Raw genomic sequence first — 22,064 nt, forward strand, 5'->3', positions numbered from 1 at the left:
AGTGCTGGTACTGAATTGAACCACATCACAATAGTGAATATTCGACAGAGCAAATGGTCAAACTTGCCTTTGATTCAAAGCTGATGGGAATAAGTTTTTGGAATAAATGCGTACAAACGGTATAAAGTTTCCTGCATACTGCAATAGTGCTTTCTGTCCAGTTGAGGTAGTGTTCAATGATGATTACATCAGGAGATTTAACAGATTTTTTTGACGGACGGGAGGTAAACGCTCTCGGAAATGAAACCTGATCAGCTTTGAATGACACATTGAAATTGCCTGGAGTTTCTTTGTATTTCGTTTCAGTCCACGATTTTGCACCCATCTGGACTCGAATCTCAATTATTAGGGCAATAACATATTTTCTTCTCGTTTTCGATGCTTTACTGTTATGGGACATCGTGGGTCCAAAAATTTTATTCTAGGAGGACATAACGGACGAATCATTTCTGACATACGAAGAGAACAATACCTGACCTAACACAGAACTGTGTGGCACCCATGATAAAAGCATCCTCTCTCTCAGGATAACATATTTTTTCATTTCCGCAGAAGACATATATTGCTCCACCCACAGCACGATGCTTTTCGGCAGCATTCTGCCATCAATAAGTGCACTACAGTCATACGTATTTTAATCTGAAGTGTGATGAGGTTTACTTGGTTCAAATGGCTCTGAGCACTATGGGACTTAACATCTGAGGTCATCAGTTCTCTAGATTTCTAACTACTTAAACCTAACTAACCTAAGGACATCACACACATCCATGCCCGAGGCAGGATTCGAACCTGCGACCGTAGCGGTCGTGCGGCTCCAGACTGAAGCGCCTAGAACCGCTCGGCCACACCGGCTGGCGAGGTTTACTTGCTGGGTGTACTGATGATGTTATACGCTGACGTGACAAAAGTCATGGAATGGTGATATATATATATATATATATATATATATATATATATATATATATATATATATATATATCATATATGAATATTCACTATTGTGATGTGGTTCAATTCAGTACCAGCACTGGAAATTTCCAGTTGTGTCTGCTACATTCGACTGTGTGATAGTTAAGCTGATTGCAACAAATCAAGCAAAATGCTCAACACATATATATCTATTTCATCATATCCTAATGTAGAGTTCCCTTAGCACCTCACTTCCTAATAAAAATCTCACCATAACCGCTACAGAAGTCCTGATGAGTTTATTAGTTTGGCTCTACTTCTCCGATATAAGAAAACTCTGGACTCTTTTTACATTGTTGTTAACCGTTCCAAAAAATAACGAGTTGTCTAGAACCGTACGACATCGAGAAAGAAACAAAAGCACATCTTGCTGTCATCACTGTAACTTTTTCATATTAATGGTAAAAAGTCAACCTCAGCGTCCAAATACGAAGAAAGCCTTTTGTTCTCTATCTTCCTATATTTTCCCGATTTATTTTTTTTTCTGTCACAGAATTACACCATATTGTGTCTTAAATCATCGTTGTGTTTTTATACCTCCTTGTCTCACTTATTGCCTGTCTCCGTCATGACCTGCACTCATACAATTGTTACCGCATTATTAATATTGTCTCCTGGTAATTATCCAGATAAGTGAAATAAAAGTATAATAAATCAACAAAGCGCCTCTCTTTGCATCAGGTCGATCAAAAGACCGGGATCAGTTACCTGCACTGATCGTTAAATCGTCTGATTAATGAACTCGTTCCATTGTCAAATAAAACACTTGCACACGTAAGGCTACATCTCAAGCACAACATGTACTGACAACGTGTTATCGTTTTTGTTACCCAAGTAGAACAGTGTTGGGTTTTTCTTAGCCCTAAAAACGTTGAATGATTACTCTTCTTGAATAGATTAGACTTTTATTTATTCTTCTGCGCTTCGTAATACAGACGAATGGTCTCCGTCTCCTGGTAGTGGAGTCACATTTCATCACAAAAAATGTTTGTTGTTGTTGGGCGAATTGATGCGGTAAGTCACTTTGAAACATCACGTTATTTGATTTTCAAACAGCTGAGCAGGACTGAACGTACTCAGACTTTTCGCTCTTTACTTATTCTGATCAACACTAAACTGAAACACAATATTTTTAGCGCAACGCAGTCTGACTTTCAACAATCCCTACAAAAGAATGGCCCTGGCTAACAATAACCTATACCTTTCATGAATCACTTCCCTCACAAAAATCTTCGTTACTCGAACTACTGCAATACAGCGAGCGCCAATACTGCCAGCTAAATAAAAGATTCTAACTACTGAAGGCATTAACTACTGATAGGCATAGTTAACAAATGAGAGATTTTGATAGAGAACAAACAATGTATTTACCTTAATAGTCTCCAAAAGTCATTATATATATATATATATATATATATATATATATATATATATATATATATATATATATATATATATATATATATATATCTCAGTTCGTGACATCCAGTCTTACAATTTTCGTTTTTCTCACTGACACACGTCCAGATCGTCCGCTCTCAAAATTCTGCCATCTCTCCCCACATCCACCACTGCTGGCGGCTCACCTCCAACTGCGCAACGCTACGCGCTGTTCACATCCAACTGCCCAACACTACAATAGCGAATATTCCAACAATGCAAACCAGCCACAGACTGCACACAGCACAGTCAGTGATTTTTTTACAGAGCGCTACGTGGCGTTACCAACATAAAAACCTAAACAGCCTACTTACAACTTTTTTACTTCTTGCGCTTTTCTGTGAACTTTGCAGAAATTTCTACCATGAAGTTCTAATGAAATTTACATTATTACATTTATTCCCGTATCCATCTAAAAAGCGTGTCTAGTGTGAGTGTCATTTGGTTTCCATGAACCATCACTTAATAGTTTGTTTTTTGTGACTGTTGTCTTTGGATTTCGGTTGTTGGTGCTCTTTCAGACTAAAACATGGCGGCAGTTCTTTGTTCTTCTTTCTAGAGACGGAATGGTGAGTTCGTGTTCTTTGACGAGCTATATCGCTTAGATATTTGACCAACGATAAGCAAGTCACTTAGCTTTGACAAGCTCATTAATAAAACAGTTAAGTTAGCAGAAATACCGTTAGACCAATACTGAGTGTTGCTGTTGAACCACAGCCCTGTGTTACTCGAATTGTAAGGGAGAGTTTCATAAAAATTTCACGCACATTTCCATTATTTTGTATCCTTATCTTACATCCGTTCTTGTATGTCCTTTGCGTTTGTAGTAAGCCACATACACTTGTTTGAAACTCATTCAGTTTCTTCAAGCAGAATACAGTGCTTATTACAGTTTCAGTCGTTTAGTTCTATATTGCTTATCCTCAAACTGCCATTCACACGTAGAAAAATTTCTGAAAGTATCTTACATTTATTCTATTATAACTCGGTTACTCATTACAGGGATTGGTGTAATTTTGGTACCAATGTAAGATCTGTTGAAGAATCGTTTCTCGAAATGTTACTACATACACATAGGAATGTTATATTAAGTGTACCCATGCTTTTGTTAGTAAGTACTGCATCTTTTTAGAGCATGTCTGACATTTCAGAAATGGAAATACAAGTTTTCATCTGCCTTAGCCTCGCTCACTTAAATACTGCGCTACGAATTTTAGGACACGCCTCTCACCACCACAAATCTACTGACATATTGTAAGCACGAACCCGTTGAGCTCAACAGATGTTTCTCCTGTACGAGTTAGTTTTCTAAGGGTCACCTGGTCACTTTTCTCTGATGTTTTTAGCGGATATTACGGATTTAGTTTTTGTAATATGTGGATGAAGTCAGTTCAAACATACAATGCTCATCCGATGTTGCATACAACACACAAGATGCCGAGAATCGGTGCTCAGTTGGTAGAGTGAATATACGTTACCCTCACGCGACATTCGGCGAAGTTAACACCCCATCAGACTATTTTATGGTTTAAACCAAACTATTGTTTGTTATAGTAACCAAACCTGCGTTTTGGACGTGGAATGAAATACACGATGCCCAGTCGTTATTTAGACTGATTATGCTTAAATAATACAAAAATGAAATTAGAAATATATTACGCAAAGACCAGAGGTAATGTCCCCGACTGTTCTTAGAAGAGGTGTAACAAATCCACATGTAAAGTGCAATAAAACTATAGTGCTGATATCTTAAAATGGACTAAATATTTATTCTTATCGTACTGTTTCGTAGACCAGTCTATGTATTTGCGCTACTAAGAAAATTGACTACGTGGGTACGTGCAAAAGCTGAATTAAGCCCAGTGACAAGTGTTAGTGATAAAAATCTGTGGTTTACCTAAAACACTTAAGATGAACACCAATATGGTGCTTCAAAAAGGGCACTGTCTGTTTCCTCCCTATACTTGTCCAGCTGAGATAATACACCATCTCTGACGCGCGCGCGGGGTATCCCCGCGGTGTCAGGCGCCTTGCCACGGTTCGCGCGGCTACCCCCGTCTGAGGTTCGACTCCTCCCTCAGGAATGGGTGTGTTAATATTCAATATATATATATATATATATATATATATATATATATATATATATATATATATACACTCCTGGAAACTGAAATAAGAACACCGTGAATTCATTGTCCCAGGAAGGGGAAACTTTATTGACACATTCCTGGGGTCAGATACATCACATGATCACACTGACAGAACCACAGGCACATAGACACAGGCAACAGAGCATGCACAATGTCGGCACTAGTACATTGTATATCCACCTTTCGCAGCAATGCAGGCTGCTATTCTCCCATGGAGACGATCGTAGAGATGCTGGATGTAGTCCTGTGGAACGGCTTGCCATGCCATTTCCACCTGGCGCCTCAGTTGGACCAGCGTTCGTGCTGGACGTGCAGACCGCGTGAGACGACGCTTCATCCAGTCCCAAACATGCTCAATGGGGGACAGATCCGGAGATCTTGCTGGCCAGGGTAGTTGACTTACACCTTCTAGAGCACGTTGGCTGGCACGGGATACATGCGGACGTGCATTGTCCTGTTGGAACAGCAAGTTCCCTTGCCGGTCTAGGAATGGTAGAACGATGGGTTCGATGACGGTTTGGATGTACCGTGCACTATTCAGTGTCCCCTCGACGATCACCAGTGGTGTACGGCCAGTGTAGGAGATCGCTCCCCACACCATGATGCCGGGTGTTGGCCCTGTGTGCCTCGGTCGTATGCAGTCCTGATTGTGGCGCTCACCTGCACGGCGCCAAACACGCATACGACCATCATTGGCACCAAGGCAGAAGCGACTCTCATCGCTGAAGACGACACGTCTCCATTCGTCCCTCCATTCACGCCTGTCGCGACACCACTGGAGGCGGGCTGCACGATGTTGGGGCGTGAGCGGAAGACGGCCTAACGGTGTGCGGGACCGTAGCCCAGCTTCATGGAGACGGTTGCGAATGGTCCTCGCCGATACCCCAGGAGCAACAGTGTCCCTAATTTGCTGGGAAGTGGCAGTGCGGTCCCCTACGGCACTGCGTAGGATCCTACGGTCTCGGCGTGCATCCGCGCGTCGCTGCGGTCCGGTCCCATGTCGACGGGCACGTGCACCTTCCGCCGACCACTGGCGACAACATCGATGTACTGTGGAGACCTCACGCCCCACGTGTTGAGCAATTCGGCGGTACGTCCACCCGGCCTCCCGCATGCCCACTATACGCCCTCGCTCAAAGTCCGTCAACTGCACATACGGTTCACGTCCACGCTGTCGCGGCATGCTACCAGTGTTAAAGACTGCGGTGGAGCTCCGTATGCCACGGCAAACTGGTTGACACTGACGGCGGCGGTGCACAAATGCTGCGCAGCTAGCGCCATTCGACGGCCAACACCGCGGTTCCTGGTGTGTCCGCTGTGCCGTGCGTGTGATCATTGCTTGTACAGCCCTCTCGCAGTGTCCGGAGCAAGTATGGTGGGTCTGACACACCGGTGTCAATGTGTTCTTTTTTCCATTTCCAGGAGTGTGTATATATATATATATATTGATTTCGATGCGATATTGACGGGACGTTTAACATTCTCTTCTTCCTTCCTATGTTGTAAGTAGCAATGAGCAAGGGTGCCCATACCCGGAGGTAAGGAAGGGGGGGGGGGGGTCCTCCTTCCTTCTCTTAACTGTCAGGGAAAGGAAAAGTTTTATTTAATTTTTTTTACAATAAAATGATTAAAAGTCGGTATTACACAGGTTTTTAACAGGGTGGTAACTGGAACTTTTGTATGGGTATTTTAAAGTTGTCCATTAGTCTTCATAAATATTGAAAATACTCCATACTCTGAGGTCTAGCCCCTGTCCCCTTTCACTACAAAACTATCGTGTGGGCGATTATGGCGTTGGGTAACGTAACTGTAACTGAATTATTGACAGGCTACTTTTTAATGTTCTTTCGCTACATTCACGTACCACACGGCAAAGTAGAATTTCATAAAATACGGGATATGTTCAAGGAAAATGAAACAAAGTAATATGACAATAATGAAACATTTATTTGGTTTATTTGTACACTTAACAAGATTAATTATAGATTACAGACAATGATTACGGTATACACAGTGTAGTACGAGATGAAAGTGAAGGAGCGCAGTTACTTCAGGGAAATGTCGTCTAGTTGTGGTGACCATGGCTTAAGTCGCTCTTCTTCCGTGCCTGTAAACAAACAGGAAACCAAAAACGACGTATCAGGAATAGGCGTCACAGAATGCGCACAAAAGTTTCTGAATCAACACAGACGCTAACAGCTCAAAAGTGGCGAGGGCAGAAGCGAGGGGGTGGCTCTTGTGCCCTGTCGCTTTCAGATGGAAATGCCGCCGGCGTATTGGGTTACCCGTGTCGGTTTCAGGGAGCTGTCAAAAGCAAGGGCGCTAGTCGTCCGATACCATCTCGAGTCCCACGAACGTTAGCCCATTGCCCCGTAATTACCCCCCGCTACGCTGTCAGCGAACCCTGCGGCTCACACTGGGTGTCACGTGATACACCTGCGGTCCTTGACCCACAGTCGCAAAAACCAGCGACCTTCTTCTTCCGGGAAAAATTTCATTCAAGAAGGCTGCCGCCTCCGGTTAAAATGTCTTTCATGGCCAGTCCAGAGACTCTGTTCTGCCATATTTACTGTGGAAAAATTTCGTGATAAACTGAAATTCTCATTCACATATCTGGGAAACAAGGATTCCAAACTCTACTCAAATTAAAATCATGTTGGAATATTCGTTCATATAGCATGACTTCAAGAGAGAGCTTACAGTTTTCATTAATGCTGCAATTGTTGAAAAAGTAATATTACCTTTGTTACACGTGATTTCCAATTCATGAAGCTTTCTCTCTAACAATAAGACAAGAAATTGAAAAGAAGTAAAGATTTCACAAAACTCTGTTTGTAGTTTAAAGTTCATCGATACCCAGTCTCCAACGAAAACTTGTTACATATGGTTCGATTGCTATGTGACAATCTCAGTTATAAACTGACCGTATGTTGCTGTCGCAAACCATTGTTAGTGTCGTATGGGCAACGTATAAAAATCTGCTAGTTGCTTACTGAAATTGTTAATGTTATTACTGAAAGTTAAACGGAACGGTAGCCTTTCCAGCCAGTAGTAACGTCTTCCCTATGGTTTTCCGTAACTGACTGATTACCACAGAGAAGTCCAGCAACCCTCTCCTCTGCCGTCGCCACACTTTTAAACTTAGTACATAACTATCAGATTTTTCTGTCTTTCAGCTATCATGCAAGATGCATTTTCATGCACTAGTAATAAATAAAAGTTTTATTTTAAATGGAAACACAAGCGACGAACGATAACGATTAACAAGGTGCACCTGAATGCAAATATGACTAGGTTTATTAATATTCAAAACATGTCAGGTTCCCATGCGTGTGACAGCGTTGAAATATCGCGGCGTTTCGACGAGTGCATACTCATCATCCGCTGCCACTCAGCTCAGAACCCAAGAGCTTTTCATCATCTAGTAAAATCTCAGAACTCTTCTCTTTCTAGAAGGAAGGGTTTGGTCATTCACAGTACTTGTATAAGTATCCACTTTTCCGGAGTATTTTTCACTTTCAGGACGTATGTTTCGCGACAATATGTTGATAAATATTCGTGAGACCTAGACAGAAATGATTGCAAGATATTCTTGACCGCTAAATCTTCTCTTCTCGTTCTAATAAAAGGCACCAAAATTTCATTACCTCGGTGAAACCAACTATGATTCGTACAACTCATGAATTAATCGTATCATAGAGAGATGTCTCGAGATCGGAGCCAATCATTGCCTTTCAGTAATTCCTCGCGACATCTTCCTGTTAGTACAAGCACGTTATCTGATGATGGCGAATCTTGATCTACGCAATTTTTTGCAATAAATCAAAGTTAACTTGGAGAAACGCTCTTGGTGCGTTGGGCTAAGATATCAGAATATAACTAGCGAATATCATATTTCGATTTAAGTGGTCAAACTGAAACTTAGTGCTACCTTCGTTTCTATCAAAGTTTTGTTTCCGCACAGGAGTCATGTGGGATCGCGCAATTAGTCAAATTCCTGATTAATTATAGGTTACTTCTTTCAGGTAAGGAATACACCAGATCAGAAAGAGAATTACACCTAATGACATCCAAGTAACCCACAGAAAACGTTTCCACGTTTGTCATAAAAAAAAAATTGGAATTTGGTTATATATTGTTGTTAAATCCCTAATAAATTTGAATAAGGAGACTTTTCGAAATTTTCGTTTTCAATGCACAAAACAAATCAATTAAGAACTGTTTTTAATAAAAAAAACATTCATTCAGGATTCATTAAGAATTATTATTCCCGAACAAAAATTACTTCTGCATAACAAGCTTCTGCAAAAATCCTGTGGCCAAAAACGTTTCACCTCGTGATTTGTAAGAAGTGTCGTATTTATGGCCATTCGGTTTGAAAAACTTCTGTTTGTGTCCCACCCGATCCGTTCTCGAGACCCACAACCATTCAACTTTTGGAATTATGATGTTGGGAGCTAATGGATATAGCCAAAATACCGATTTGGTAATTGTTGAAGAGAGTCTGAACGCTCGCCAGTATATGGCGAGAATGGTAAACCCTGATCTCTCGGGTTTTCTCTGTGCGATTGATTAATAGTGAGCTTCTGGGTGTTCTGCCGAGTTGTTGTTTCTGTTTTATGCACAACATTTTGAGATCTACACAACAGCCCTCTTCAGGCGCTGCGAGTTCTGCTGTTACGTGTGTGTACTCGCTGCTAGACCCCAACTAGACTATGAACTATTGATGGTCGAATGTTAAAGACGACCTTAGTCTACGAAAGCCGTGAGTATACCGCACTCTGTGCGAATGTGGCTTCCCTTACGCCGAACAGACTTTCATAAAAGTCGAGGAGAGATGCAAGGAACATCGGCCACATACCCGACTAAAATAACCAAGCAATTTAGCTGTCGCCTCGAATATAATCACGATACGAAATACGATGAGATCAGTATCGAGGTGAAAACGCCGAGTTTCTGGGACAGCATAACTAAGGAGTGTATTGACATAAAGAAGTGACGAACTCAAATAAATAGGGACGGCTGTTTCAGTTTAAATAACGCCATTTGATTTATTCATATTTCGTTTACCATCACAGGCGTCAGAGTTAGAAAACGCTGCGGTTCACGGAATATCAGTGCGAATTCTGAAAAACAAAAGAGGATCAGCGGGAGTAGTTGCCGTCGGGAACCGAACTCGACTATAAATAGTGGCGTGAGACCAACTATAGTTCACAGTTTGGTTGGAATCCTGGCAGCGAATATGCGTATCAGCAAAACTCGCAGCGCCTGAAGAAGACAGCTGTATCTTTCATCGAAGTATTATGCATAAAATGGAAAAAACAACTCGCCAGAATATCCAGAGGCACGCTCAGTGGGAAACCCTGTTGTGAAATCCTTGATGACCAGGGTACTGAATGCCATACACTGGCCGAATAAAGGAACACCCACACTGTAGTTCATTCCAGAAACGCCTTGTGGAGTTAACGCATTCCTGACTGGACTGCTTTGTCCCCTGGTTTGGCAACCGCACAGCACGTCAATGATGTGATGCAAAGACGCATACTTTCACACCAGAATACAGCCATGAAGCGGAAAAGTATATGCTTCAAGCATGACATCTCGAGGCTGTCTCTTAACGACGACACAACGAAAACAAAAGAGAATTCGTGCCCACAGGGGTCAGTTTTCATACTGATTATGGATCACTTTCAAATGAAATGAAATTGTATTCATTTAATACCCTTTACGTGGTGAACAACGTCACAAATTTTGAAAATATCAGGCTTTTGTATCTGATTATGATGTAACAATTTCCATTTCTGACAGTGTATACAGGGTGTTTCAGTTAAAGTGCACGCCTCTGTAACATGCAGAATACTAGGTGTCAGGAATATTTATTGAGTAGGTCCACATAAGAAACTTTACAATTTCTGTGGGTTTTGAACATAGTTTATTGACTTATTTTCCAGAGAGTTAAATCAACGAGATACAGTTTTTTAATAGAACTTTAGTTTTTTTTATCATGTTGCTGATGTGGTTAAACCATCTGTGTACAAATCAGTTTAAATCATATTTCTAATATGGTTATTTTCGGAACTAGAGATTTTCAGAGTGTTAGAGATGGATGCAACACACTGTATAAAGTACTTGGTTGTGTGCAGATAAATGTTCAAGTGGCGAAATGTTGATATAAGTGAGATGTTCAAATGTATGCCCACGTTCGTAAATGCACAACACAGTACGCATTCTAAAAGACCTGCGGACGAGGTGTAACATCGCTGGTGTCAGAGAGCAACGAGTTTCCTCGACGCGCCGTTTGACTCATTTCGGGTTGTGGGTTCATTGGCACAAACACTATTCTTTAGATGTCCCCACAAAAAGAAATCAGCTGGTGTTAAATCGGGCGAGCATTCGGACCAATCCTTAGGATTAGGGTGCCCCAACCATCTTGCAGGGAACCTGTTGTTCATTTCTTGCAAATCACGCGGTTCCTGCGAAGTAGTGGGACCATTGGTTTCATCCCCAAGGATTCCAAATCACGTGTTAAGGGGCTCCGGAAAGGCTCAAAATCGTGAAAAGTTCAATTTTTACTTTTTTGTGTTTTCTGAATCTGCAGACTATTACCTTTTAATAGATATATAATTTATTCAATTCCGAAGACTACAACTATTTTTAAATTTTTTTTGAAATGTGTTCTACATGGGCGTGACCCACTGTGGCGCTGTTAAACTGCTGTCAAATGGTATTATTATTAACCAATTATTAATAATTATTAATAATAATAATTAATAATAATAATAATAATAACTGAACTGTTGAAAAAGTGTATTCACGGAAAAACTCAAAACCCCAATGAAAGCGTAAATAGTGTTATATGGTCGAGAATCCCCAAGACTGTATTTGTTGGAATAGAAACACTTCACTTTGGTGTGTATGATGCTGTTGCGACTTTCAATGATGGCAACATTGTAAGGTGCAAGGTATTTAGAAATATGGGAATGAAGATAGGTTCTAAAATGGTCCGAGCGATGCTTGCTTTAGACAAGGAACGCCTTCGGGCTGCAGACAGGGCTGTAAAGAGTCTAGAAATACAAGCAAGAGTAAACAGGAGGAGGAACAAGAGGAAACTGGAGGAGGAGTTTGCAGAGGATGAAGATAATCCATCCTATGGACCTGGAATGCACTAAAAAGTTAATCCAATCTTTGTCGCTCGATTCCCAAAACTTTTATTTTCTCATACTAATTACATGTTTTCCAAGGATCTTCCAAACATATTTGTTTCAAACTTTCAGTAAATGTTACACAGTACCTTCTGCATAATCTAACACAGCCTTTTTCCAAAAAACTGTATATTTTTGAATATATAAATAAAAAATTGCAAAAAAGTGTTGTGAATTTTCATTACAATTGAAAAAATCATCTTTAATAACTGAACTAAAATTTTGTAAAATCCCTGTGTTAAGTTGTAGCCCATATTCCAATAAATAATCTGTAAAAAGTTCAACTTCCTGCCTCAAATACTTTGTGAGGAAAGATGTAATTTATAAGCGTTATTTTAACATTGCAAGTATAGGGCGTTCCGGAGCCCCTTAATATACCAGCTAAGTTGACGATCGATAGGACGTACCCACGTAGGATTTCCTGTGGCCTAGTAATAACTGTCGACGGACAACGTAGTGGCCGATGACCTTCTCTCGAGAGAAGCGGCGTTTGCTTAGAGTTATCAGTGTTAACAGGCAAGCGACACTGCGTGAAATAACCCCAGGAAGCAGTGCCGGACGTACGACGAACGTATTGGTTAGGAGAGTGCGGCGAAATTTGGCGTTAATGGGCTATAGGAGCAGACGGTCGACGCGCGTGCCTTATCTAACAGCAAGATATGGCCTGCAGAGCCCATCCTGAGCTCGTGACAGTATCGACTGGACCACAGACGAACGGAAAACCTTGACCTGTTCATATAAGTCCCGATTTCAGTTGGTAAGAGCTGTTGGTAGGGTGGTCATAATGCCGCGGCGCCAAGTTGTCAACAAGGCACCGTGCAAGCTGGTGATGTCTCCATAATGTCGTCGGCTATGTTTCCATCAAATGTACTGCTGCTCCGGTGCAACCGAATCGGTCATTGACGTAATGGTTATGTTCGGCCACTATTTGCAGCTATTCGTAGACTTCATTTTCCCAAACAACGATGCAATTTTTTTGGTTGATAATGCGCCGTGTCATCGGGCCATAATTGTTCGCGATTGGTTTGAAGATGGTTCTGGACAATTCGAGGGAATTGATAGTCCGACATCGAACATTTATTGGACATGATCGAAAGACCAGTTCGTGCACAAAGTTCTGCACCGGCAACATTGTCGCAATTATGGACGGCTATAGAGGCAGCATGGCTGAATATTTCTGCAGGGAACTTCCAGCAATTTGTTGAGTCTGTCACGCTATGCAAAAGGAAATCCGGCATGATATTAAGAGGTATCCCATGACTGACGTTAAAATCTTCTGGGTTGTTCGGCCGCGTCATATTTCTTCAAACAATCGACGTTTCGATCCCTTTGCTGGGATCATCTTCAAGATCTGTGGTGTCACTTGTAGATTGAGCACTATGAGAGTTCATTGCCACCTTCTCTTATAAAGGAGCGTTTTCCCACGCTTGTGCTGGAGATGTGATGGCTCTGAGCACTATGGGACTAAACATCTGAGGTCACCAGTACCCTAGAACTTAGAACTACTTAAAACTAACTAACCTAAGGGCATCACACACATCCATGCCCGAGGCAGGATTCGAATCTGCAACCGTAGCGGTCGCGCGGTTTCAGACTGAAGTGCCAAGAACCGCTCGGCCACAGCGGCCGGCTGCTGGAGATGTGAGATAAATGGGTAAAATGCCTAGGGCTACCATTGGTAGGCCGCGGTCATTGGACAGTAACAGGAGTTAACCTGCGCTTATGCCGAAGAAGGGGGTCATTGGCTAAAACTCCTGTGGCCTCCATTGGTTAGAAAGAAAATTTCCCGCATTTATTCTGGGGAAGAAAGGCCTGTAGACTTACATATCCATGACCTTTTTCACCTCAGTGTAATGCTTCTTATGTGGACCTATCTCAATAAATGTCCATGTAATCTGTTACTTTGTAAGTTACAGAGACACGCACTTCATTTGAAACGCCCTGTACACTCCAGACCACAGACCCACTGAATACAGGATGCACTTATCTCTCGCAGGGTCAAATTGTAGCCGATCCCCAATGTTATTCAATCTGTATATTGAGCAAGCAGTTAAGGAAACAAAAGAAAAATTCGGAGTAGGTATTAAAATCCATGGAGAAGAAATAAAAACTTTGAGGTTCGCCGATGACGTTGTAATTCTGTCAGACAGCAAAGGACTTGGAAGAGCAGTTGAACGGAATGGATAGTGTCTTGAAAGGAGGATATAAGATGAACATCAACAAAAGCAAAACAAGGATAATGGAATGTAGTCGAATTAAGTCGGGGGATGCTGAGTCGTTTCTGAAAGTATTTGTATGGAGTGTAGCCATGTATGGAAGTGAAACATGGACGATAAATAGTTTGGACAAGAAGAGAATAGAAGCTTTCGAAATGTGGTGTACAGAAGAATGCTGAAGATTAGATGGGTAGATCACATAACTAATGAGGAGGTATTGAATAGAATTGGGGAAAAGAGAAATTTGTGGCACAACTTGACTGGAAGAAGGGGCCGGTTGGTAGGACATGTTCTGAGGCATCAAGGGATCACCAATTTAGTATTGGAGGGCAGCGTGGAGGGTAAAAATCGTAGAGGGAGACCACGAGATGAATACACTAAGCAGATTCTGAAGGATGTAGGTTTCAGTAAGTACTGGGAGATGAAGAAGCTTGCACAGTATAGGGTAGCATGGAGAGCTGCATCAAACCAGTCTCAGCACTGAAGACTACAACAACAACAACAACGACAACAACAGCATATTACACACAGGTATTTGAAGGAATCGAAATAACTCTCACCTGCTAGTTCCTCAGAACAGAATAAAAACTCGAGAGGATCACGAACAATAAGTTTGACGCTATTGTGGCCACTCAGACTGCTTGACACTCCTATCTCAGTTACCAAAGGCATCCCAGTTACTGTTGCTGCCAAAGTTTCTCGTCGTGGGCGCCAGCCGGAAGACTACGTTCAACCATCAAAGTTACAAAGTGCGTTCTGCCAAACGTGACTGGCTCGGCTTAAGACATTGATATGCCAGCGTCTATTGTGGCCATCCCGGCGCACGCGAAGAGACGGACGCCGGCAGCGGACGGAAGGAAATATTCAGGTGCGGGAGCGAGCCGGCCACATCCGCTGGCGTGCATAATTGACGTCGGCGCCGGGGCGACCGCGACCGCGCGTCGGTGAACCGAGCGACAGCACGCGGGGGCTGCCGGCGGCCGGCGGGCGCGGTTTCGCGTCGGAATCCATCTGCGTTGAGGTTTCCGCTCTGCCTCCGTCATTAATGCGCGCGGTCGCGGCTGCGGCGTTTCCAAAAAAACCAAGTGGTCACCACCGGGAGATAAAACCGGACACAACATTAGCATTTCACGCGCTGCAAACCACCTCCATGTTTGTGTCGAAATGCTCGGCAGCAAGATCATTTCGGTGTGTTTGTTACAAGGTGTACCTACACAGAGTGAGCATCAATACGATTATTGTCGAGTAGCCATAACACACCTAGCATTTATTCAGTTCTGAACATTCTCACCCATTTTCGTGGGAGTTTGTGGAATATACTAAAATGTTGCAACAAAACTGCTGTTGTTTAATCGCACACCAGCTGTGTACCCGGCGTTGCCCAGGTACAGGTTGGCGCACGAAATGTGTTACCAATTGTTTCTTCCACAATTTACGACGCACATTAGATATCCCGCTGGGATCTGTACAGCAGTACCAGCAGAGCTTGGAAAAACAAATAGCTTACGAAATGACGTGTAATTCAGGATACTTCCGCTAGGAGACTAGTAAGCAGCAATGGCTGACAATGGAAGACTGACGACACAGCAACGATCGGCAATTGTGTTACTTTCTCATGAAACGAAAAGCATTTGTTGTGACTCACAATCAGAGGCGTTTTCGACAACAGTTTAACACACGATGGGTCCCTTGCAAGAAGATCATCCACGGGTTATACGATAAATTTGTACAGGAAGGAACAGTATTGGAAGCGAAGCGACCTCGGCCTAAGTCTGTTTGTTCGCCGGAGAATATTGAAGTGGTACGAGTTGCTGTACAGAGAAGTCCCGGGAAATCGTGTACAAAGGCAGCAGCGCAACTGGGAACATCCAGACGCTCCGTTCAACGCATTCTTAAAAGTGACCTCCATATGTACCCATACAAGATGACCTGTGCACAGAAGCTCACTGAAGAACACAAGCAGCAGAGACTACTGTTTGCTCAGTGGGCGGAGGATAGGGAAGAAACTGTCAACAATGTTTGGTTTACAGACGAGGCGCATTTTCATTTAGACGGTGTGGTTAACAAACAAAATGTACGCTTTTGGGCCACTGAAAACCCACAAGTGCTTCATGAACGACAACATTATGCTCCGAGGATTACAACGTGGGCAGTAATTTCCAGTCACGGTCTTATTGGGCCCTTTTTCTTTGAAGAAACTGTGAACAGCGAGCGTTATTTGAGCATGCTTCGCAATAGCTTCATTCCACAGCTTCTTGCTACTGCCTTGCCCTACAACAGTGGTTCATGCAAGATAGAGCAAGGCCACATTCTGCAAACACTGTGTTGGAGTTTTTACACGAGCATTTCGACATGCGGGTCATTTCACTCAGGTTTCCAGGTCGCTTCAATGACGGACAAAATTGGCCCCCCAATAGTCCAGATCTCAATCCATGTGACTTTTTTCTTTGGGGGTACCTAAAGGAAAAAATTTTCCCGAAACGTTCACGTGATTTAATGGATCTCAGAAGACTTATTCTTTGCCGGCCGGAGTGGCCGTGCGGTTCTAGGCGCTGCAGTCTGGAGCCGAGCGACCGCTACGGTCGTAGGTTCGAATCCTGCCTCAGGCATGGATGTATGTGATGTCTTTAGGTTAGTTAGGTTTAATTAGTTCTAAGTTCTAGGCAACTGATGACCTCAGAAGTTAAGTCGCATAGTGCTCGGAGCCACTTGAACCATTTTGAACCAAGACTTATTCTTCAAGCTTGCAGTGAAATTACGGAAGACATGTGCCGTAGGGTAATCACTAACTTCAGTGTTCGTTTGAAGGGAGTTAGGAAACGAAATGGTGGACATATTGAGCATGTGCTGGGTTAGAACAAATCTCCATGGACGGCTCTTCATTGTAGTATATGTTCCTTTCAGATTGTATTGGCAATAAAGTTTATATTCAAAAACAAAATGGTAACACCTTTCGTGCGCCACCCTGTTTTTACTCCAATTACATCACCAAGTGACGTGGTGCAGTCGTTAGCACACTGTACTCGCATTCGGGAGGACGGCGGTTCAGACCCGCGCCCGGCCTTCCAGATTTGAGTTTCCTGTAATTTCCCTAAGTCGCTCTAGGCAAATGACGAAGCGGTTCGTTCGAAAGGGCATGGCCGATTTTCTTCCCCATCCTTGACACAATCCCAACTTGTGCTCCGTCTCTAATGACCTCGATGTCGACGGGACGTGAGCCCTAATCTTCCTTCCTTCCTTCCAACTGCATCTCCTTCCCCTCTCACTGTCCATTACAACACGCCGCTCTGCCGTCTCCCTCTCCCCACTCCCTCCGTCCACCCCCTCCTCCCTCATCTCTCTGCAGTCCTTAAGCATCGACTGCACACCAAGCAGCGCAGCGCCATGTAACGGCGTCAAGAAGGCGCCGAACAGTGCGCCATTGGAAAGAGAGGTCAGCGACACACCTCCAGGAAGACAGAGCTGAGCGACCCTTGTCGACGCTGACTTAACCAGCCGCCCATCGCTGGTCGGCCCAGTTCGGTCGCAAACGTCGAAAGCATCAGAACTGAGCAATAGGATGACGTTACTTAGACTGCGTTCTTCGAGTAGTAATAGTGCGTCAAATTAATTGCACGTAGGAGGTACAGGAAGCACAGCGCGACACTTCATAAGAAAAAGTTAACTCAAGTTTCTTTTCTTTTTAGAAATAAAGTGTCCTATTAATTAGAAAGAATTTAATGTACAGATCATTTTGCATTCCTGCCACCAGCCATCGCAACTTCTCTCCTTCCTCGTTTATATCCGTGCTGACTCCCACAGCAGCCGATACAACAATCTCTCTATCCATCTCTTCCTCTTTCCTTCTAATCTCTCTGTCCATCTCTTCCTCTGTTCATTTACTCCTCCACTCTCCATTTCCTCATCTCCCATTTCTCTGCCTTTTCCCCCCTTCCCATCTCTCTTTCCATCTCCTCCTCCTCCATACCCATGTCTTTGTGCTCCTTCCCCTAGTTTGCCTGTCCGTCTCTTCCTACCCCATCTTCTCTCCACGTTATCACCCGCACCCCAATAGAAGGTTGCTAGGCCTTAGCCTCACAGTATTCCTTTCTGGACAGTAATATTGTTGTGTACATAGTTCCGCGTAGTCAGCGCGTACACAACTATCCCACTAGAGCGCGACCCGCTAAGCACAACAGCGCAGGCGCAGCCCTCGTCCGTCTCCGCACTACGAGATGGCGCTGTCTTAGAGACGGACCAAATTCTGCTTCCGCCGATCCGCGTATTAATATGTAACGCAGCCAATGGGATTGCTGCTAACATAGAACCTTTTCTCCTCGCGGATCACACTCGCGCAGTGATACGAGTGTACATACCTCCAATTAGTGAGTCTGCATTTGTCTGCACCAGTCTGTACCAGTCTGCATTAGTCTGTACCAGTCTGTACGAGTTCTACATATGTGTGTACCAGTCTATAGTCAAGCTTCAGTCTGCGCCCAATAAGATTACCATATTCCTGTACATAGCCATGAAGATAAATGTATAGACACTTTTGTCAAGTATCAGAGATATATGTGAGAATAAGATTAACGTACCAGTACCAAAGGAACTTCAGATTGTCAATTGTAAATATCATCCAGAACCAAGTTAAGTAATTTTTATGCTTGTTATTATTTTAATAAATGTGTGTGAAAATTAATCAAGTTCTGTTTAAAGTTGGTCACCGTCAATCTGCTACTCTAAGCGTGCAAGTGGCATTTCTATCGTCTGACCTAACAGCAGAAGATAAACACGCCACGATAAGACCACGAGACATATTGCTGACACTCGCCTACTTTGTTAGAGCGACAAATCAAATAATCTGATTTTGTGTGCACTGAGGGTCTTACAGTATGCACACCACAAATATGTTACCATGTTTGGTTGGAATCGATCAGTGGCTTTTGATGTATACACACATGTCACATTTTTTCACACGTGTTTGTAAATATATTTTGCCTGTATTTTTAGCAAATTTCGCCTTGCAGTTTCGTTTTCATTCAACTCAGTGTTTATGACGTCATATCTCCAGAACTATGTGTCGAACAATCATAATTTTGCACCTACATTCAGCGGCATATGTGGATACTGTTTACAAAATAGATTGCGAATGGAGTTTGTATCAAAGAAGTAATAAATTTAAACTCATGAATGATGTGGCAATGTTTCAAGCATCACAGTGGTTATGACGTCACATCTCCTAATCTGTGTGTCGCATAATGATATATTTTTGCAGGTGGTATATGTGAACACTGTCTGCAAAAGATTTGCGAATACAGTTACGACTAAAGGAAGTAATAAATTAATACGTCATTCCCGATGTGACAATTTTCTGTGTGAATAGCGGAAATGTAATAAGCGATGAACTGTTTCCTTTCATCATTTTGTGGTGGTTCTCAGCGAGAAAAAGTTTCGTAATGGTATGTTGCAAGTCACTAAATGCTCTCATTCTCAAATACTGGATGAACAGAATATGAATGTTTGCGCGTTGTGGACTACACTACTTTCTACACTCCCCCCCCCCCCCCCCTTTTTTTGATAAGTAAGAGGTTCGCACCCTCACAGCAATTCTTTCCAGACAATAAGTGGTACGTGTACCAGGTTTGGTCGAAATCGGTCTCGTGGTTTAGGAGGGGACGTAGAACATACTGTACATATGTGCATACATACTGTACATGCACACACCTATTTTTGTAGTATGTATGGATTTACTGTACAAACACTGGAAACAGTTACAACCTTAACACAGCTTGGAATATGCGTCAGTTGGACGTCGATACAGAACTAGTTCCAGGAAAAGCAGCTGCCAGACAAATTTATTGAAAGATTTTTAAAGAAAGGTAGCCAACGAACATTAGGTTCGACCGGTTCTTTAATACTGCTCGCCGGTCTGTGACATTTACCAGGTAGTATTGGTCGAAAAGTCAGAAAAAATCCAGGGAAGAGCTATATGTTCCCTCGAATGGTTTGTTTATTCAGCACGGGCCATCTTCAGTGGCATACGGTGTAGTAAGTCTGCTAGCTGAGGAGCGAGCAGCGCATGTGGTGGAGGAAATGTCCTTTCCAGTACAGATACACCAAGAATAAGCTTCCAGTCTATCAGTATAGTGTATGATTATACTTATATATGTAGAGCCTGTCTGTTTGCGTTTCTTGCGTCATATCATTTACTAGCGATGAATGTGTTTCAGTAATGTAAAAGGCTCGGCTGTTAAGTTAATCTTCTGGAACTCAAAACTCCAGTCGAAATTATGTGAGATCCTTCGTGGTTTCACCACCAATACCTCAACACAAACCAATAATCATGACAGAACAACGGGAAAGAATCCACTACCCTGGGCCCCAGTCAGTAAGACTGGGTAATAGACCTGATCATCGGGTTCCAAGGGATCAGGCATGTCATGAAGAGAAGAATCGGAGCCTCTCAAAAACCCTCAAGATGAAGAAAGTATTTTACATGGGAACACTCAACACCAACACACTACTGAGGCCAGGTAAACTGAAACAATTAACAAACGCCATGGATAAACACAACATCAAAGTTATGGCAATACAGGAAACACGATTTGCAGATGAGAACCACTTTGATTCTGAAAATTACAGAATATATAAGGGGAAACCAGCCATAACCATCCCAGGAAGAAATCTCAAACTCTTTGGAACTGGTTTTGTAGTACATAAATCGATACTGGACTCCGTAATAGATTTCACCTCAAAATCAGAAGAAATGTCGCCACTCACGATAAGATCTGGAAACAAAACCTGTACATTAATCAATGGACATGCCCCCACAAACAATTATAACAAGAAGAACCCAGAGATGATAGAGGAATTCTGGGAAGATCTGGAAGAAACTACCAGCAAAATCCCCAAGAATCACATAAAAGTGTTACTAGGAGACTTCAATGCCCAGTTAGGCAAGGAAAGAAAATTCCGAGACGCGACAGGGAAACACATGGCCCACATGAGAACAAACAAAAATGGAGAGAACTTGATAAACTTCTGCAGTAATTTTGATCTGAAAATCATGTCAACGCAATTCCAGAAACCACACAGAAAACTTGTAACTTGGAAACCCCCCAACCATGCTCTAGGAGAATTTAAGATAGACCACGTAGCAATATCCACAAAAAACACCAGAGAAATAATGAACGTAAGAACAAGGAAAGGAGTTTTCGAGTCTCATCATCACCTTCTCCAAATTAAAGCAAAATTTATACCCAATAGACAAATCAAGAGAACCAACAGACCTTTCAGAACAGATCCAGAGTACCTACAAATAAACAAGAAAGAAATAATAGAAGAAATTACGAAAATCAATAGCAACAACTGGATAGAACTGTCAGAACAAATAAAAGAACTGATAAAATTGGGGCAGCCACCGAGAAAAAGGAAACACTGATGATGGAACATGACATGCGACAGGGCCATAGAAGACAGAATACAAGCCTGGAAAAAAATTAACAGCCGTAAAACACAAGAAAAATGGGAGGAGTTCAACAGGATACAGAAAAACACTTCAAAAATAATCCGAAGAGAAAAAAGAGGTTACGAAAACAGCAGGTTGAAGGAGATAGAAGAAGACTTCACCAGAAACAACACACGAAATTTTTACAGAGTATTCCGAGAAAATATGACAGGATATCAGCCACCAAGCTTATGCTTCAAAAGTCAAGATGGAACACTGGAGACAAATTCGAAGAAAAACTGTGAAATTTTAGCCAGATACTTTGACACGTTACTTAACTGTGATAAACCAAAACAGAGATTACAGTTTACAAAACCGGAACCCAACCGGGACTCCGAACCCCCAACATACGAAGGAATAGCGAAAATAATAAAATCATTGAAAAATAACAGAGCACCAGGTGAAGATGGACTGATTGCAGAAATCTGGAAATTAGACCATGAAAACATTACACCCAAAATTCATAGTATAATCAAAAACATCTAGGAAATAGAAAAGATACCAGAAGAATGGAAGTCAGCCCTAATACAACCCCTCCACAAGAAAGGAGACAAAACAGACCCTAATAACTATAGAGGAATTTCGTTACTGCCGGTGGCTT

General features: G+C 42.5%; 1 protein-coding gene across 1 annotated transcript in view; it reads right to left on the bottom strand.

Moving 5' to 3' along the window:
* Positions 1-6,552: 6,552 nt before the first annotated feature.
* LOC126162956 (protein big brother) overlaps positions 6,553-22,064 on the bottom strand; it is a 260,533-nt gene continuing 245,021 nt past the window's right edge. Inside the window, exon 7 of the mRNA XM_049919791.1 lies at positions 6,553-6,666. Coding sequence (XP_049775748.1) covers positions 6,625-6,666 — 42 coding nt within the window. The 3' untranslated portion in view covers positions 6,553-6,624. The remainder of the gene's footprint in view (positions 6,667-22,064) is intronic.

Source organism: Schistocerca cancellata, chromosome 2 (assembly GCF_023864275.1).
Source record: "Schistocerca cancellata isolate TAMUIC-IGC-003103 chromosome 2, iqSchCanc2.1, whole genome shotgun sequence".
NCBI classification, from domain to species: domain Eukaryota; kingdom Metazoa; phylum Arthropoda; class Insecta; order Orthoptera; family Acrididae; genus Schistocerca; species Schistocerca cancellata.